At 40.1% G+C, this 20,605-nt stretch overlaps 1 protein-coding gene across 2 annotated transcripts in view; it reads right to left on the bottom strand.

Annotated features, from left to right (window-relative positions):
- Positions 1 to 20,605, bottom strand: part of TBX15 (T-box transcription factor 15) — a 90,633-nt gene that overhangs the window by 25,555 nt on the left and 44,473 nt on the right. For both annotated transcript variants that reach the window (XM_066175523.1, XM_066175524.1), the window contains exons 2-5: positions 11,153 to 11,366; positions 3,136 to 3,237; positions 1,221 to 1,392; positions 700 to 867 (exon numbers count right to left, since the gene is read on the bottom strand). In XM_066175523.1, coding sequence (XP_066031620.1) covers positions 700 to 867; positions 1,221 to 1,392; positions 3,136 to 3,237; positions 11,153 to 11,366 — 656 coding nt within the window. The remainder of the gene's footprint in view (positions 1 to 699; positions 868 to 1,220; positions 1,393 to 3,135; positions 3,238 to 11,152; positions 11,367 to 20,605) is intronic.

Genomic DNA, 20,605 nt, shown 5'->3' with positions numbered 1-20,605 from the left:
CTCAGCCATGCTGGTCTCTTGACTTCCTAGTTTGATTTCTGGCTCTTGAGGGTTGCTGGCCGTTGGCCTGTATGGAAGACTTCCTTAAAGATCTGCCAGCTCTGTTCCATGCCTTGTTCCTAAGGGTAGACTCCCAGGAGATCCTATTGACCACTTTCTTGCTGAGCTGGAAGTTTGCTTTCCTAAATTTCAGGTGCATAAGTTGACTCCCTAGCTGACCCCTATACCTCAGGACATTAATGCATGAGAATTTCAGTTTATATGCATTCAAAGGCTTATTTTGTCAACAAAATGATGAGACTGGGCTTCTTCAAAGCTTTTTCTTTCACTGCTACAAAAAACCTAACTGCTTTGTCTCTGAGATAAGTGATGTGGAGTAGCTGTACTGCCTTAAAATTATATTGCGGACAGGATACTCTAGTTTTGTACCATGAGGGAGCAAGGAAATTTGAACACAGCACACCCCTTTACAGTTGATCTTAGCTACTTATTTTACAGTAAAAACTACAGCCATCTTATCTTCAAGGTGGTTTCCCAGCTAGATACTTTATGTCTACACAATACCTCACAGCAAACATTTTCTTTTCTAGCTTTTAAAGAGTAACTTTTCTGTTTCTCAGAGGAGTTAGTGTCTCAGTCACAAGGAACATGCTAATATTTTTATGAATGCATAACATAAAAGGAGCATGAAGGATTTACCTGCTGATTTTGGTAGGCTGTCACTGTAGTGAAAACAGTCTCGGGGAAGTTGAAGGTTTTCACCCCATCTCCTGAAGGAACTGGCTTTGTAGGAGAAAGATCACTGCTGAAATCCTTGCGGATGACGTGAACACGAGGCTGATACTTATGCATTGAATGTAAGATTATCTGAAGAGAAAACAAAAGGAAAAGGACTTCTTTTCCCCAAAAAATATTTTACACAACATAGAGATGTACAAGAAAGCAGGGATGGAGTAAGAGCTAATATGGAGAAAATTATCCTTTTCTTACAAGCATGAGACAAAGTTTGTGCTGTGAGCAAAGAGAAAGGTGCTTTATAGGGTCAGGCAACATTTTGAGGAAAAGCACTGAAATAGCAGAAAAAGCTCCATAAATCTGGAAGCAACCACAGACACGTGTGCCCAACAGGACACAGGAGCATCAAAGCAGCAGCAAGACCCTTTCAAGTCTGAGAGGAGCAAGGCTAGGACAATAGGCAGCAGGATTAACTTCTAACTTACGTGGCCTTGATCATCCAGCTCGTTGTTGGTCAGCTTGAGCTTGTCAAAACTGACCACCTGCCTCATCCAGGTGTCTCCAGAAGCCAGGGAGTCAGGGTGGATGTAAACCCTCGGGGGCACTGGGGAGTCAGCATTGCCAGCCACCATCCACTTGGAGCTGTGATACACATACCTGAAAGAGGAAGGGTAGGTGGGCTAAGGGAGATTGTTACTCACTCACCGCAGGAACATGTCCAGGGCTCCCCCTTCCCTACCACCCTCATGCACCCCAAGCTCTCATTTGCAGTCAGGGGAGAATGTGCTTTATTGCAACCTCCTACCTTCTAAATGAAAGCCAGATTACCCCTTAGCCACTTGTTCAGACTTGATTCCTTATTAAAACCACCTTGCAGTTATTTTTCCTGTAAAACTCTGCCATATGTGCCTTTACAACTCCTTAACCCTCTCTGAGCCAGAGTAAGAGGCTGGAAAATATGGGTAAACAAAGACTTGTCTGAAAATATTAATAAAAATCCTGCAATTTCTGGAAATCTGTACTTTATCTCATACCAGACTTTGGAAAACACATATGGCTTCACCCAGAAAGGGCAATATCCAATGGATACCAGTAAAACAACTGATAAAACAGAATTTCTGGTTTGAAATTTTGCGAAACAGGAAATTCTATATAGTATTACATACATTGGAATTAGAGGAAAAATATATTTTTGTGTTCCTGATCTAGTCATCCTACATATGCCATAAATTTCTCTATGACAGCTTTGCCTAGACACTTTTTTTCCTGCCCTGCAGCTCCATCCCTCTGAGACATTTCACAAATAGTTCCACTGACACCTCTGAGTTCTGTCCTGTGCTCCTCCTCACTGCATCTCTATTCAGCTCTGCTAAGATGTTCCAGTTTTTACCTACAAACAGTGACTCATTTCCTGTATTTTCACAAGAAATGGGAAAAAAAGGAGTCTTTTCCTTTCCTGCTTATTTCGTCTATGTGGCTGCACAAGCTAACAAGGACAGAAACAAAGGGTTAGAAAATAAATGTGTTTTCAATGTCAGCATTGTTAGAACCACTCTCTTTGAAAGAGGAAAAACATCCAGCTGAGTATCAAACGCTATCTTGATGTTTCCCAGGAAAAGCATTTTCCTGATAAAACTCTGGACAAATTGGGAGCAAAATGAAGTATTTAGCATTTTAAGTGGAGGTTCAATTCTGAATCATTGAAATGTGGTTCAGTTGAGAGTATTTGGAGAAGAGAGTTGCTCTCAGGGGTCTTTTAATAAGAATACATAAATCACATCAGTCTAGAGAGTTTTCTGGGATGCAGAGGATCATGAGTTTTCCAGAGTATTTTTTAACATCAGAAGCCCATTAATATCAGAGAAATCTCTTCTTCCTGTCTTTAGCTCAGCAGTGGAAAGTTTCTCAGTGACTCCATACTGTGTATCAGGGACCAATATTCCCCAAGGCTGCTGTGCTGGACAGTGAGCACTTTTGAAACAGAAATCCAGTTCACACCAGACCTGAGGGGCCTGGCTTAATTCAGCTTCTCCTTGCCCATTCCTTTCTTGCAGAAAAAGTTTTAGGGGCTGCAGACCCCCCCCCACTGATAATTCCAGTTATTGGTTCCCTCAGACAGTCATTGCTAATCGTGTCAATCAGGAAATGCATGACAAAGATCTCCTCAATTAAAAACTGCTACTTGAAAAGAGAAAGATTTCATTCCAAAATTGCAAGATACTGTATTAAAACACTGGGTTTGTGTCTAAGGATTCTGGTCAAATCAACTATGTTTGTGTAAATCAATAGGGTGTTCTCCAGCACACCTTTGCAATGGTTTTTAATGGCAGGTGCCTTTCCTAGGCTGTCATTGACAATAAGCTCTTACAAGATTCCTACCTCTGCCCCTGAAAAGCTTACCTGTATCTCTTGTTATCCACAGGGACAATGTCCATGGCAATATAATACTGCTGGTGGGGATCCAAGCCTGTAATTTTCACCCTCATGGCTGGAAACATTCTCCTAGGAAAATAAGAGTAGAAATAAGGAAGAAAATGGTGAATAAGGAAACTGAAGAGGCTCCTTGTACCTCTCTCTGGCACCAGAAGCATGCTACTTTACACAGCCCAGTCCTTGGCACAACTCTTCTGGGCTTGCTGTGGGTAGAAAAGACTGCTGGCAGTGGTTTGAATCTTCAATTTTTTCCCACTTAGGAAAAGGTGTAATAGGAAAACAACCTGTAAGTAATGATAAAATACAGTCAAGCAGTCTATTCCCAGTTCCTAATGGACAGTTCTGCTATGCTTCACACAAATCATCCTCTCTAAACATTTCTAGGATGGGCAGTGTGCCTTTTACCTTGTGTTTTTCCCACTGGCCATCCACCTGTAGTTCTTCTCTCATATTCCATTAAATGCAGGATCACTTTAGTTCTTTTTTTTTTTTTTCCTTTTTTTTTTTTTTTTTTTGAGAATGTCACCTTTCAGTTTAGGGTTTTAAAGTACTGAGGTAACATGTAAAGCAAACACATCATCCTGAAAAATCCTCTCACTCTATGTTTATAGTTATTTAAGAAAAAAACATCCCTCAAATTAATCTGCTTATTAGCAATCTACTTCATATTCGACAGAAACACTGGCATTATTGTCATGGTTTCCTTGAAGTCCTGGTACTGTTTTGTGCAATCTTAATAAGTGTTGTCTTTTCTATGCCATATGATCCAGATCTATCTTAAGCATTTTCTCCTGATAGACAAGGTATGGAACTCTACACCAACAAGAAACAATTCCCAGCCTTTTTCTTCTTGTCTGAGCACAAGTTAAGCTCTGCTAAACACAGTCAATCTTGTGGAAGTGTTTGTAGCTAGGCAATTATTTCAGAAGAGAACAGATCAGAACAATTTTAACCTTAAAGCGCATTAGTGTTAGTGTGGCTATGGCATAATTTCTCCTTCTTAAAAATTTTATGGTGGCCAGTAGACCAATTTCTATTCCACGCCTCCCTCAAACAGCATGCTGAGGGAATTACTTATGCCACATTATATTTGCAACTAATGTGGTATTTTTACACCTCCATAAAATCTGAGGAGCTGGACGGAATGAGGTGCAGAAGCAATTGAGCAACACTGAAATCAGAGCAGAGCACTGAAAGAAATTCTACATTGTTTCACTGACTGTTAACTCAGACCTGAGCTCTACCTGAGAAAAGCCTTAACCTGAGAAAAACTAAAGCTGAGAGTCCTACAGGATGGTGTTACTCAACTGAATTGACTTCTGCCTAGAAAATACAGAGCTTTGGTAAGAGAAAACCCAAAAGTACTGGATGCTTATACAAAATCATATTCTGCTTCTCTGATAATTAGACATGTCCTTGTGGGATGGAAGTATGTGGATGGAGGAAGGATATTAAAGGGCAATTTAAAATCACAATGCCAAAATAGTAGGAAAGTGTACAAGAAATGTTTCTAGGAGCCATCCCTACAAACCATCCTGGCACTTTCCCTTCTATTTAGTGAGAAGCAGTGAAATGTCAGAGAAGAAGATTTAGTTCTCCTTTTAATATTTCTGTTTCTCACAGTGTTGCTAGTGAACACAGCCTGGAGGAGGAAGAAATCAGGAAAGCTTGTGTCAACACTTCCAGACATGTCAAACTTTGCACAACAGGGATGTGATCATGAGAATCTATTTCATTCTTTCCCAGCCAAGACACATATAGCCACTTGCAGAAGAGGGTGGGAAGGAGGAGGAGGTTGATGCTCAGCCTTTGCCCTACCCACAGCTCTTTCATTTCAGGCCACACTGAGAAGATAAGATCTGACCTACTAGTAACTGCATCTGCTTTGGAAAAGGGCATGTTTATCGTGGGGGGTGGGGAGAGCACCACCCCACAGCTGCCACAGGACAGCCAACCGAGTTGTGAGAGACGTAAAACTGTCAGAAAAATCGTCTGCAGAAACCCTTCAAGGAGAGCAATTTGTGCAGCTGATGGTGTGAGTTTGCTAGTAGAATGACTGGGGGGGAGGTGGGGAAGGAATAATGGATTAGTCTTCAGCGGCTTGAGGGCATTACCTTGTTTCGGCCACAATGGCTCATTAAATCTGCCAAGCCAATTGGGTACAGGATGTGGCCTTTTCCAGTCCAGCTCTCTTTAATTAGAGAGAGGTAGCTTAGGAGCAGCTAAAGAAGTAGGTCATGTTCCAGAGGGTTGATGAGAAACCCAGGATTAAATCAGAGTCTCTTTGGGTCTAAGTCTGCACACTGTGTTGGGAAAATTGAATGCTCTGTGTGTCCCAAGAAGCTCTCTCCAAATCTGCAGCCCCGTGTAAAGTTGCAGTATAGCTGTGGGGGTTGTTTGTTTATGAAATAACCTTGTAAAAGATTACCACAGACCATTCAGCAGGCTTAGAGGCTAATCTCTAAAATGAACTGAGAGAGCTCGGCTGATCCCACTACTTTCTCTAAGGTTTAAGTGTACTTTTGAAGTTTTGTAAATTATTACTGTTTTTCTTTTTCTCTGGGCATAAAAGTAACTTAGGTTTCTTTGCCATAAAGATGTGGCCTGGAACTGTCATATCAGGTCTCCAGCAGCACCGTTGTGTGGAAAGAGGGAAATGAAAAAGGCAGAGGCTAACAGTGGAGACTTAGAGATGTGCTCTTGTATTATCCTGGTAAAGTCCCTATTCTCTGCCTTTCCTCTTGGCTGGCTCTAGGTTCCCCAGAGGCACCAGCCTTATAGAAAACAAGAAGCTCAAAGATTTGGAAGGAATTCAGGCCATTTGAATAGGGCTGTATTAATAAACAGTCAAGAATCTTTCATTTAGAAAGCTATTGGCTTCATAGTCAACAGCTACAGACATGAAGGCTGTCTGTTTTCATAGGGAACATGCGATGACATCTGATATTTTAGGAGGAGGTTTTATATCAGCAGCAGTTTGGGATGATCAAGTTATTTATATGTTAGCTTTACCACTCAGCAGGAAAGCAGTCTTCCTAAACTTAGACTGTGAACTTACACACAGTACCCTTTTAGGGGAAATACAATGTGATATGAAATAAGTTATTACAACTGCTTTAGGACCACTTAGAAGTGTTTTTTAAAGCATTTTAGTAACAGCTATGTGCCTCAGTCTACTCAATTTCTGTTTTCCTCCATAATGAGATTGAAGTTTATGAATATTAAGTGTGAAGAAAACTAATGATAGATAAATATCTCTAGAACTTGATTAAAACAGTATTTGCAGCACAGGAGTGTGCTTATATGAAGAACCACATTTGAGATCTTTCAACAAAAAAAGAAGTTGTTGGGAGGTGGCAATTAGCAGTATATTTTTTGGTGGTGATGGTGGTTAAGATTTTCTTTTAAAATGTAGTTTAATTTTACTTTGTGAAAACTGGTCAAAGGAGGAGGATCACAGGTATATCCCCAAACTGGAATTTTTTCCTTAATAGAATAAAGCCTCAGTTTCTTACCCTTAAGTTAGGAACTTAGATAAGAGTAGACTTGCATAAGGGTGTCATCTAATAAATGCAAAGCCTAAAATGAAGGGATGTGCTCTTCAACTGTAGCAAAAGAAATAGACAGAATAGTCATTTCCAAGGTGTAAAAATAATCAAATTGAGAAACTCTGCAAAAGAATCTGATTTAGATCTGCAGATTAAGTATGCACAGTGTTTACTATGTGTGTGAGTTAACAGGGCAACCTGAAGTTATCCTTGTTAATTCATATCTCATATTTCCTTGAATTTAAGACTGATGCCAAATGTATATTTCTTTAGAAAAACAAATGTGTAAGGAGTGAAGGCGAGGTGAGACGAGGCGAGGCAAGGCAAGGCAAGGCAAGGCAAGGCAAGGCAAGGCAATGGAGGAATGGCCTTCTGTTACCCTCTGTAGTGGGATCATGTAGAGATGTGTGTTTTGAGAGAAAAACCTGAGGGCAGGGCTTGGTGGCAAATGGATTTATTGTTGATGAAGGAGAGGGAGACCAACAGATCTTCTCTATTGCTCCCAAAGGGGACATTCTTCTGGAACCTGGAGCACGTTTATCTGGCCCACAGGGCCAGGAACTCTAAAAATCAGTTTGGTAGCTGTGGCCTGCCAGCCCTTGCTCTGAGAAGTCCTCTCGATGGACCCCTTCAGCACCAACAGAGCTTGATTACAAAATCTCTGCTGCTCTCTCCAACTGAGGAGCACTTTGGAACCCACCCTTCTTTCCACTGGAAAGAAAAAATAACACCTGGTAATGTAAACAGCCCCAAGTACATGCTACAAACAACTCAGTCTCATGATTTCAGAGAGGCAAAGAAACTGCAGACAAAGTACCACTTAAACTATCAGGAGGCACAGAGAAGTCAGGAGAGGACAAGGTCACCTGTTTCACTCACTGATGGCTTTTTCCAGTCTTATTACCAATCCTTGCCATCAGAATTTTGGTTTGAGCCATCCTGCAGCACAGATACAGTAACTGTGATATGACAGATGGGACCATTTCCCCCAAGGCTGCGATGAGATCCTGGCTCTGTTAAAGGTAGAACCTGTGCTCCCAGAATGATACCTCTTGGATGTGCTGGTATGCGTGGCAACACTCATAAAACCACCTCCATAAACAGCAGGCAGCCCTTCCCTTCTTGAGGAGGAATCCAAGCACTCCCTATAGTGTATTCCCCCAGGAATAAGGGCACTTTTTTTCCCACTTTGGGCAGCATTTCTATGCATCACTTAAGGAACAGTTACCCCTGCAGCTCTGGTGATCATGGACATTAGACAGGGATTGTAGGGATGTGGGAAAGGTTTCAAATTCCTCCACTGATGCTGCCAGTGTGTTTCTCTACTCTCCTTTACTGTTAGTAAAGGAGAGTAGAGAAAAAGAGTTTAAAATTAATTTAGGACTAGTTGCTCAAATCAGTATGATCTGGGGCTTAAGATGAACTTATTTTCTACAGAGTCCAAGGTTACCTCTCAAACAGAAAGGCGATAAAGGTAAATTGCAGATTTGAATGACTGCAGGTGACAGCCGTTTGCATTTTTTACACAAGGAACAAAGAAGTGTTTTTATAAGCATCTGATTAAAATCTAAATAGCAAGCAACGTTTTGATGGAAAGGAAAAAGGAAGAGTTATAAGAGGACTGGAGTAAGTTAATGGAAACAGACAAAAAAAGAGACATCTATAAATACAGCATCAAGAAAAGAAAAACAACAAAGCAGAGTTAGAAGTGAGTGAGAGTAGGAGTCTGAGAGTCAAAAAGTGTAGTGTGCCTGACATAGGCAGGATATAGCCCCAGAAATATGCTTGAAATGAGAATGTAGGTTAGAAATAAGCATTACACAGCAAGAGCAGAGACATTGTGGAGACAGGCGGGAACCAGGAAGTGCTTTACAAGTCATAGAAAATTAAGGAGGAGCTGTAGTTATAGGCAACTGAGTATGTAATTATAATGGCTTTCAAAACAAAAAGGCCTTATGGGACTCAAGGTTTCCAAAGAGAAAGCAAGAAGAGCAAAATCTTCTGTGTAGAGGGAAGAAGATGCAAATTACACTGTGTGTCTCTAGGAATTTGAATAAGTAGTAGGAAATCTTCAGGTAAAAACCAGTTCTGTATTTATGCCAGAAATATCAAAATCTAATCTCTGGAATGCATCATATATCATGCATCCCATATGGAGAAACAGAACTGCTAGACCCAGCTCTCATCCATCACAGACACACCTTATCTGAGGGAAAACTGTTTAACCTGTTGAACTATTTAACCATTTAATTTGCAAATTCTATCACACCTGTGAGGACTATCCTCAATAAGCAGGTGTATTACCTCAAGAAACTGTGCAGCTCTTCATTATGCTTTGCAATTATTAACCTACAAGTGTGGTCAACAGTAAAATAAATTAAATAAATAAATAAATGAAACCAAAAACAAACAACCAAACAACCAAAACCAACCAACCAAACAAAAAATAAAAACAAACAAAAATAAAAACAAACACAACAAAACAAAACAAAACAAAAAAAAAACCAAAAAAACACAACAACAACAAAAAACAACCCAGCAGCCCTCCAATATTGTTCACATCACTTCTGGAGAAGAACTTCATCAAGCAGAAAAAACCACATCTATTTAGTAGTTACATAGATTTTCTGTGGGCAGTAATGAGACAGTTGACCATCAGTACTCAAATACTTACAAACATTTCAAGGAGAAAGAATATTGTTTCTGATTATAACAAAGATATTTTCACAGGAAGTTATGACTCTATTGTCATACATGGTCATCTGTAAGTGAAAGAATTATCCACACTGGAGCTTGTAAGGTGTCAGAAAGGTCAGCTACTTTATTCAGAAATGTGTTAGCTGCCAAGATCCTCTTCATACCACTAAGTTCCAGCCATTTTCCTTTGAACTGGTGGACATAGAGATTTTTTTGCTGCTTTTAGGTCTATCTACTCCATGTATCAGCAGAGAATTAATTATAGTTAATCTAACAGGTAATAATGTATTATTTTAAGTTTCTGAAACAGCATGGTCCAGCCACCAGGACAATAAACCCAGAAAAAAGGAGTTTGGTTCTTCAAGTGCCGTATTTAATGATGCTGGACAGATCACTTGATCTGTTTAGGTCTCAGTGTCACCACCTATGAAAAGAGGATAATAATGATTTTCTCTGTGTCTGCTTTAACATCTCCAGAGAAGAGGTGTTGCACAATGCCAAGTGAAATCATTCCTATTACTTTGCCTCTCCCATTTGAGCAGAAGGTCAAAACCAGCATCCCACTCTGTACTGATGGAAAATGCTTCCTTTGGCACTGAAATCTAAAACTGGGAGCTAATCTGACTCTGATAACCTTTTTCAGGGATCATCTGGGTTGTTTTTCCAGTGTAACTTTCCTTGAATTATCTGGACTTTCTGGGGCTAGAGAGCAATAGCCCTCACTTCACAAGAATGTAAAACAAGAAGTCGAGCTGTTCTGGCAAATTTAGGGGAGCACAGATATGAAACAACGCAGTAAACAATAGAGCACCGTGGGTTTCCCCCAAAACTTGGGTAAAATTTCCCTGCTGCATCTCTGCGGCGCAGTCGGGACAGCTCCCGGGTCACTCCTGGTGTTTGCTCGTCTTGACGGGCTCTGTCCGTGGTGCTGACGCCGTCCTTCTCCGCGTCAATCGGAATTAAAACCTCAATTAGGTGGAGGTAAGAAACGGCCTGCAAATGCAAACGTGCCTAAAGATCCTAGTTTGGGACATCTACAAATGTGCAACCACCTCCAGGTCGTGTTTTGGCAAACAGACTCCTAGCCATTTTTAAATGGTATTCAGCAGTGAAGATCTTCCCCTTGGCTGAACTGTCATGGTGAGATTTTCCTTTTAAAAAAATCTGGCTAATTAGTGGCTCTTTCTAACCTCAGCTGTCGTGGTATCACTGCAATAGCAAAGGAAAACATTAGGCTTGCACAGTTTTTATACCAGAAGTCATTAACACTGCATCTGTTTAGAGCTGCAGGAAGATCTTCGTTTGGTGCAAAGCTGAGTTTGTATTTCACTACATTTGAGATTAAACCAATAAGCTCATGGAGTGCTATGGCAACTTGAAAGGAAACTCAAATGGCTACCCCCCAAATTCATAGCTCATCTTAAATTCAGTACAGCCAACAGTACATTATTTTTTGCTCAAAGGAACAACTACCCTCAGTGGTTTCCTACAGCTGCCAGTTCTCCTTCGGAGCCAGTCATTCAAACAGCCATATGAAACAAATTTACTTGTCTTAAGAAAGCTAATAGGAGATATAGCTGAGAAACTCAGACAGCCGTTTAATTTTTCATGCATATTTATCCCTTTGGATTATCAAGAAGGAAAAAAATGTTTCTTTCTTAAAAAACCAATGAAATAAAAATTGTTTTGTTTGGTTATGATTTCTTTTTTAACTAGACAGACAGCCAGAGATGTCTTACCTGCCTGCTTTCGTGATGATCATCTCTGTCCCAATGTCATGAAATCTTTTCCAGAGGTCTGCACACTGCAGCTCTACCTGGATCTCTTCCATGGATGAAGGCGGAGGAGGCTGAGGGCCTGAGCCACCAGATGTAAGGTCAGAATGGGAGCCAAATGAGCACGATGTCCTTTCTGCCAGCACCTCTGTGTCAGACCCAGTGCTCTGTTCTGAGTCTACAAAGTAAAGAAGCCAGGTAAGATCCTTCGGTTCTAACTACTGTGAGGCGTAAGAGGAGGGAAGAGGAGGAAAGTCAACACAGGAAGTGCTAAAGAATTGTACAGTGGTGTTTTAAATGGCATATATATCTATGAGGTTTGGGGATCTAGAGCCTGATTCGGGGTTTTGAGTTTCCAACATGATTTCTGGCTTCTTTTGCAAAATTTTAGAAACTGATGAAAAAAAGACCCTCAACATAAAATATAAATAGTAGAAAGCAATGGCAGGAGTACAAAATATAGATGAAAAACAGAAATTAAAAAAAAGAATTAATTCAACTTGTCATTTCAAGCTAAGATAAGATGGGCTTACTGGAAAACTACATTCCATTGAATTGAATATTTTCCTGCAGTACTATTAAAGAGGTGGTTATTTTTAAACAACACAGTTTTTTATTCCCTTTAATATCTTTGTCATCAAAAACAACAAACTTTTTTTATTTTGCTATTTGGCAGCACTGTTCTGGAAATGTGTTTTATTTGCTCCTATAAAACTTTTTTTGAACAGTGATATTTCCTGGAAAGATAATCATGAAGCTTTTGGTGAGGAAAGTGCTCTAGGCTACTAAAGGACAAAAAAAGGTGTTAGTAAACATATGGAATATGCTACCAGGGAAACAACTGAAGCAAACTGCAGAAAAGATCTCATGACAGAACCACCTATATGGGGGAGAAGAAGGAGGTTTGCTCAAAAAATAAACAAACAAACAAACAACAAAAAAGTGAAGTTCAACTAGTTTAAAAGTCTGGACTGGCATGTTGAGTCAGGTGGCAATTTCTTTGCAAAAATATTTCATATATTTATCAGGTAGATATGCTGCATATATTCAGTCCTCATTTTCATACAGAGGGCTAAGAAATTTTGCAAATAGCAGTGTTGCACACCCACATTGCATCAATATAATTCACAATATATTCTGCAAAGCAATGTGCTTATGTTTCAAACCTTATTTTTAATAAATTTACACGAGTATTATATAGATGATTAGGAAAAGAATAAAATTACATGAAACACTCCATCAAGTGGCACAGGAAGAGCTCTGTGAATTTCAAAGAACATACAGAAACATTATTTTAGAGCGTCCTCATTGATCACACCAGTAAAAGCATCCCAGTGAATGAACGAAACAGCAATTTACATGTGTTCTCTGCACTTAAAGAAAGAAAGAAAGAGATATCTCTGTCTGCAAAGGAAACCCAAAGAGACAAGAAGTAACAATCTGTCTTAAAAATGTGATTAAATCATGTCATGTAAAATTCCTTCCACACCAAGAAAATGCCAGAAACTCTTTAACAACCCTGAGGTCGTGGAGGCTGAGGTGTACTGCTTGCACATCAGTGCAGAGGGCTATGGATAAGAAGGAGGCAGTGAAGATGCCACCCACAGATCCACCTTCCTCACCTCCTGCCACATGGAAACATTTCTGGAAAATCCATTTTGCTATGGTATGGACATAAACTGTTTGACTGATGGTTTATGAGAAACTTCCATTCCCAAGTGTCATCAGGAAGCATTTCTCTTTTATGAGAGCCCTAGGTGATGTCACTGGACAGTGGACATTTTGCTTGTTTTGCTTTTACTTATAACACTTTGGTCTTTTAAGTAGGCTTTGTCAGTTATTTAGACAATCTGCCAGTACAATGTAGAAATTTTGCAGGACATGAGAAAGGTTCAGTACTTATTGCTCCCGATCCATTTTGAAAATGGAGGTTTTTGTGTCTGCCATGGATTCCCAAGTTAGGCTGAAGCAATAATAGGTCTATCCCTCTAATGGAGTGGCACAAACTTGTGCATAGAGGATTGTTACATGGAGACCAGTCCTACATCCAAAACTAATATCCTACACACAAGGTGATTCAAGGTAATATGGGATATCCTTCTGGGGTTCTGTGGCCAAAGGACAGATAATCAATGTGAGAGTACAGAGAGGCTGAGACTTTTTCTCCCTGCTTCACTACCCCAGTGACACAGGAGTAAAATCTTCTTCCTCTAGCTCAAATTATCCCACCTCAAAATGTTGGAGAAGTAAGCATGAGTAGGGGTCGCTATGCTTAGGTCTCCCTAGGAATGGTTAATCAATTTGTCCTTCAACAAAAAGAAAGAGGATACTTCACAAATCACTGTAAGATTTGTTTGTATACCTGCTCATGTCCTAAACCATTAATCAGGTGTCTTACATCTTCTCTGAGATCACAGAATTAATCAGGCTGGAAAAGACCTCTGAGATCATCGAGTCCAACCTATCACTGAAAACCACCATAAGATATGGTGGCAACTAGATGGCAGCCAGACCATGGGACTAAGTGCCACATCCAGTCTTCCCTTAAACAGGGACAGTGATTCCATCACCTCCCTCGACAGTCCATTCCAATGTCTAATCACCTTTTCTGTGAAGAAATACTTCCTAATGTCCATCTAAAAGATAAACTACACTGGTAGTCTGAAGGGACTGGATCTAGGGAAAAGTGGAACCCCCCTTCTGAAATGAGATGCTAAACTGTGGGTCTGAATTTAAAGAGATGTGTTTAAGACCACATCATCTGTGCTTGGTTCAGGGACTCAGAAACTGTCCTCTGAGGCTGTATGGTAAACAGCCAACAGATGGCATTTGGCTAGGTGCTGTCCCCTCTTCATTCCAGCATTTCCTGGACAGCCTTTCAAACTGGGCATGTGGCTGGAGCTTTGGGAATCCCTGAGAATTAACTGGAATGTCATGCTGCAAAAAAATTAAGTATCAGAGGCTTAAGTCCCCTCTCACTGATTTATACTGGTATCATCTCACTGACTTTACAGGCTTCTGGAGAGGCCTTTCTTTAATTATGGAAGTCAAAGGAGAGCCATAACCTTGGATATAATTTTCCATGCTGGCACAAATCAAAAATTGCAAAAGGATTTCAGTAATTACTTATATGCCAGTATCTACTCAAACATGTGGTACGGCACAAAGGAAAATAGAACTCTTTTTTCCCCAAGGATATTACTTTGTGCCCTGAGTTACGAACTATTATTACCCTCAAGTTAGTGCACAGTACAGTAGTTACCTCTCCATCTTCTAATTTTGGAAATGGAGAGTCACTAGCACTGTTGCTCTTAGTTCAGACTCAATAGGAACTGATGCATGTTTTGTGAATTCTTCAGCCTTTCCTGAGCTAAGCTCTCCTGAATGTTGTCATCCAGTTGGAGACAGTCCAGACCCAGGGACTTCAGGAGAGGTTAAGTGCATCTGACATATAAAATTCTACCATAGTGACATCCAGGTCCATAAGACTGTGACTTTTAACTAGAGCTCTCTCTATGTGCTATGATTTTGAATTAATCGGGAGACAGGTGTGAACATCTGTAAGTGAGCAGTCTTTAGAGGGATGCAGGGTGAACTAGTCTCCATGAGTAGTAATTAACTGTGCCCGCTGGCAGCTAGCACAGCTCAAGCCACTCTGTGCACATACTTGCTGAAATGAAACAATCAGGAAGAAGATCTGAATATTCTTCTGGCATTCAAACTGGGAACTTGATTTCTTCACACATCAGCTTCAGTGGGGTGCAGCTTTGCTAAACTCAAAGAAATTACTTTTATTTTACATTGGTGTGAGCAGAGGGAAAGTAGGCAATAGCTCCTGAAGCACCAACATGATTTATGAAACTGTGAGCACCCAGAGATGCAGACTGGGGCTGGTACTAAAAATTGTGTATGACTCAAGGATAAACAGAAGGATTTCTGAGGAAGATAAGCTACCTCTAGTTTTTTCTAGTTCTAAAGTGGCAAGATAAGAGCATTTGTCTCTCCTTTAAGAGGTGCCTTATAAAAAAGCCCACATTCTGAACTCAGGGTCCAGTAAGGGGGAAATGCAGATCCCCCAGGACATGGATTCTTTTCGGAGTTAGGAGAACTTCTCAGAATACTGCTCCAGGAATGCTGACTCTCTTGCACTATGTTAGGCTGCAATCCTACTGTGTCTGGATGTGGCACTTAGGGATATGGTTCAGGGGTGATTATGGTGGTGCTAGCTTAACTGTTTTAGATGATTTTGAAGGTCTCCTTCAAGCCTGATGAATCTGTAATTTGTGCCACTTTAGGCATAAGTTAAACAAGCAGCAATTAAAGTAGTTTTATGATTTTCTCCTGCTAGGTTACAGTCTTTGAGAACTAATATTTCACAACCAGCTCATCCATCACTGACCACTAACAAAAGTGGGAGTAGATGCAACTGAGATTTCTAAACCATCAGTATTTCACTGGAGTTTCAGTTGGGACTGTCTCAGGTCAAAATGTTCCTTATCAATTTTACAAGAATGCATGAACTTGCACTTTGTGATCTTAACTGCTTTTCTCTACAATGTTGTTCCTCTCACCTGTCTGCTTGAAGCAGGGCCCTTCCTGTTGCACAATAGCTATGGAGGTGAACGTCTCCAAAACTACTGCTGACTGCACAGTTAGTATCAATCGGCCTCCTTCATTCCCCCATTCTTTCCAATCTCTTCCAAAACTATCCATTTCCACTCTTGCTCATTCTTTATGTTCTTTTTTTCTGATGTTTCCACCAATTATTTCTGCTGTTCTATGGAGTGATGTATAGCCAGAAGAAAACACAAACATTTTGGTTTTTGTGGAGACTGACGTGGTGAACACATGGAAATGTCAACGCTTCACTCCTCCAGACTAACACGTTTTTCCCTACAGATAATACAGAGGAAATACTAAAACACTGTTCCTTGTTCTAGGCAACTTACTGGACAAACAGATTGACCAAGTGTTTTTGACCATGGGACCTGGACTGATCTGTCAAAGCCAGACAGGCTATTGCAAGAACTGCACTTCAAGGAGGTTGAAACTATCTAGTGGGAAAATACTGTAAATTTCATGGAAAAGACCCCTGGGTTCAAGGTGCAAAAAAAACTTTCTAAGGCCTGAAGCATAAATCTTTCACTGTCACTGTGTGAAAAGAGAGTTCCCTTTTCTACTGCCCTGTTTGGATGGCTTCCAACCATCCCTTCTTACCACACTGACCACACATCCAGCTACTTACTGCAGTTGAACAGAATTGGAGGAAATTTCTCAGCACTTTTAGCAACCTTTGAGTCTAATCAGACCAGAGGGTCACTTTCAAAGCTTCCAGGGATACCTTTGGCCATATCTGAGCTTGTAGAAGAAAATTAAAGTAGTTCAGATTTTTTCTATCTTAATCCCTTTCACATTTCTACTATCTCTGTATCACCCTGAAAATCCTCAACTTATATTTTTTTCTGATTCACAAATCCCCAGGCTTCTTGTTGGCAGATAGGAAAGTAAACACCATTCTGACAAGCATGGTGATTCTGAGGTCAGCATTTGCACTGAGTGCCCCAAGATGATAGACAATAGCTCCAGTCAGTTTCCAGCACCAGTGTCCTGGGATCAGGGCTGTCCCACACAAATCAGCAAGGTGCTACTGCCTGACTTCTTTCTATGACTCAACTGGCTGGCATTCCTCATGTAAATTTCCTGGGTTTTCACCAATTTGGTACAAGAGGTAAACTGGTATGTGAGATATTAAAGGACTATTTTCTACGCATCTTCATAGATGAATCTTCAGCAGATTTTTTTCTGCAGCTGGAGCACAGCAGGGATACTGCTCCCCTTACTTAACCAATAAAAGAAATAGAGCACTATTTAGTCCTTGGCCGTATCATGCAGCTCATGCACTCAACAACTGTTTTACTTCAAACTATCAAAAATGTAAACTGCAGGTGTGGGAACAATGACAAAAGACTTACATACATAAAACATCACCTGCGCATAGGAGACCAACAGACTTACTCTCTTTCTCTTGTGACTTTTTTTTTTTTTTTGTTTAGGTTTTTTTTTCCCAAATGTGTAGGTATCTAATGTAGATCCTGTCAGATTCCATTAGCATAAAGACTTCTCTTGGGTGGAATGTGGCAGCTGTTACAAGCTGTTAAGGGTTTGGTCTTTTACTGTTTATTTTTGTTTGCAGGGTTTGTGAATATTTAGTGCAACAGGTGGTCTTTCCCTTTCCCCTGCAGTTGATTTGCTGGCCATTAGGACCTGCAGACTACAAAGAAGGTATAAAATCTGAGATATGCATGGACAAAGAAAATTTGGAGTACTTTATTTTTTTTGAATTTATTTTTTCCTATGAACTCAGCTGAAATTAGCAGAGTGGACACCTTGCTTTTCCTGCTGGTTACAGACCAATTTCATGGTTCTCTTTAGATTTATGATTTTCAAACTGGCTACTGCCACCCCACAAAATCAGCAGCCTAAGAACCGTACATAAAGCAGCGTGACATTACTAGAATTTAGAAACAAAATGTCACAACCCCATAAAAGTGAAAGAACAGAAACTCACCAAGTCCAAACAGTTTGTAAGAGTGGAAATTTATCTGGCTCTGGTGTGGCAGCTGCTGGTGCAACTACTTCAGGTACTCAACTGTTTTACCTGATAAGAAATCAGGGAGAAGCTAAACCAAAGACCTCAGTAACTTCAAAAACACACAAGAAGTCTGGCTGTGGCAAAGGCAGCAGGAGCAGCAGAGGTGAAGCAGTCTGGAGTTCAACAGAGCACTTCAAATTAGCACGGTGTGTTTTGCACAGCTGATCCAGCAATTGCTCTTGCTGTAGGCAAAGGTTTCTAAACACTTGGTGATTGTAACCATATGGGCATACTGCACACAACAAATAACACAAAGATAGTTCTGCAGGTGTTCTTATAGATTATCTTATCCCCCTGAACTTTTCCATTCACTCACAGGCCCTACCACATTAATCATTCCTTCTTCCAGCATTAGCCCATTATTGACTACATACTGCTAGAATTTATAACCTAATTATATTAATTATATTAATTAAACCTATGTTTATTACTGATAATAGAGTCATGGAATGCTTTTTTGCTCAAAGGAACCTTTTAAAGTTCATCTAGTGTATCCCTCAATAATACTTATTATTATTCCATTCGTGACTACAGGTTGCAACCAACATCAGGATTTACTGATCTGGAGACAGTACAAACCTGTCCAAACCAAGAACTTTGTCTATTCTCATGCTGCATTGCAATCTCAGGCGGCCAAAAGAAGCATTCAAGTAATTCATTTCTAGCCTAAGACCATGAAACCAAGGCAGGACAGAATGGCATTCATATCAGCAAGGTTCAAAAAGACAAAACTGGAAGATGTTGCAGAGATGGAGAGATGTGGCTTTAGACAAATGGAATGACCTGATACTGTCACAAGTGGTACCAATAGAGACAAGCTGATTCTGAAGTGAAGAATCCCGCTGGCACTTTAACCTCAAAATCTTATTCATCCTCCTGATATTAGTGCTATAAGGTGTTTTTGTAGCATGACTTGAGCCAACAAAACATGCAAAACCCACTCAAAAAATGCTGCACTTACCAAAGCTGAGTTTAAAGCCAGTACAGTTATCACACATCTATATCCCCATGGCAAATACAACTAGTAGGAGAATATAAAAACAAACAGAAAGACACAAAAACCCCACGGTGGCTTTGGCTCTAAATGCAAGTCTTGCATCAGTTTGAGTGTGCGCTGCCAAGAGCTGACTGCCTCTGCCTTGTCTTATTCCATGTAAGACGGAACAAAGAGACACAAGACTCAGCAAAGAAAAAATCATCCTGGTTCAGGGGTATGCTCCAGATGCTCTGCTCCACTCCAGCAATGCAAAACAGCTGTAAACCTGGTTTAACCAGAAAGTTAAATTGGGTTTATGACTTCTCAGTATTGGCAAAGAAGTACAAAGCAGCTGGAGTTTACTAGTATACTCAGCCCTGGGGGTTTTCCCTTAAAAGTTGAGTTTTGCTCCAGCCAGAAGAAGGAATATCACCCACATTTAAACTTTAAAGTGGGGTTTTATCTCACAATCTATTGTAATTTTTCATCTCACAACCTATTGTAATTTTTCAAAAAATGCTAAGAATAAGAAAACTTATACACTACGCCAATGTTCAGTTTAGGACCAGACATCCAAGACATCAACTCCAGTTTTGAACTGCATCGGCTGAAGATGGAGATGCTGACTGCAGGGCTCTGAACTCATCCTTGGCAAGAACAAATTCTCATTACAGAAGCGTAAGCTAGGTTACCAAGATTGTACTGAGAAGTATCACAGTGTAGGCTTTCTTTGTAGACTTCATACCAAATCCCATTGTATTCTTTGAGTAAAACTGCCTGCAATTCATCAGTCCATGCTTTAGACTATCTATCACAACTGAATTTATCAAATAGATGTCAACCAGAAACCTGTTCTATAAACTCTCCCATCTGTAGATGGTGGTATCTTGTTTGTTTGAAGGAATTTTATAGGAATAATTTTTCCCAGCAGAGGCTTCTGGCAATCATATTTCAAAACAAAATCCTCTGAAGCAGCAAAAGTTGGACTCAGAGTTTTATGTTGTATTATTGTCTTCTAGAAAACAAGAATAACCTGGGCCTTCAGTATGTCAGACTAGCTTTGAGGAAAATGCAATTTGAAATTTCAGTATAGAAGAAACCAAGAGATTCCTAAAATTCCCTGAGGAGACCCTCTGCAGCTGTCATTCAGATTGGACTTAGGACAAGGAAAAACCAATACAGCCTCACAAAAAGACTGCTGAGTAGTGAATATTTATAATGACCATATTTAAACTAATATGGGACTTAAAACGAGCATGCAGAAAAGTAAGATTCAGTTAAACCAGAAGAAAAAATAAAACAGTATAATATTGAATAAAATACAGAAGAATGCAGAGAACAGCAACCTTTAAAAACATGAGAGGTACAAGCGAGAAAAGTGGGATGTTATTAAAAGAGGGAGGTGAAATTGATGACAACTTTAATCTGGCCAAGATCCTGAACTGTACAGACTACAAAGAATTTGTCTGGCCAATGTCCAAGAGTTTGTGTAAAATTAAAGAGTGGAAATGCACTTGAAAGTTAGAGCAAGCTAAAAAAAATAAGAGACCAGGCATTAGATACATTTGCTGTAGCCTGTAAACATAGAGCCATTATTCTTATAAATAAAACCATACAACAAATATTTAGAGACCAACTCAAACCAAAATGTTGACTCCAAATAACCACAAATTGTGCAGGAGTTTGAAACTAGATCCCAGCTCTGTGGCAGGCCCTTCCCTGATGTAAAGGGGCACCAACTCTGGGACAGTCAGTTTCTGGATTCTGCGGCTTGGACTACTCTCTGCCA

This window comes from Chamaea fasciata, unplaced genomic scaffold, assembly GCF_029207755.1.
Source record: "Chamaea fasciata isolate MVZ Bird 193981 ecotype frontalis unplaced genomic scaffold, bChaFas1.0.hap1 SCAF_2, whole genome shotgun sequence".
Taxonomy (NCBI): domain Eukaryota; kingdom Metazoa; phylum Chordata; class Aves; order Passeriformes; family Sylviidae; genus Chamaea; species Chamaea fasciata.
The sequence above is the reverse complement of the archived record's forward strand: the minus strand, read 5'-3'. Positions and strand labels throughout refer to the sequence as shown.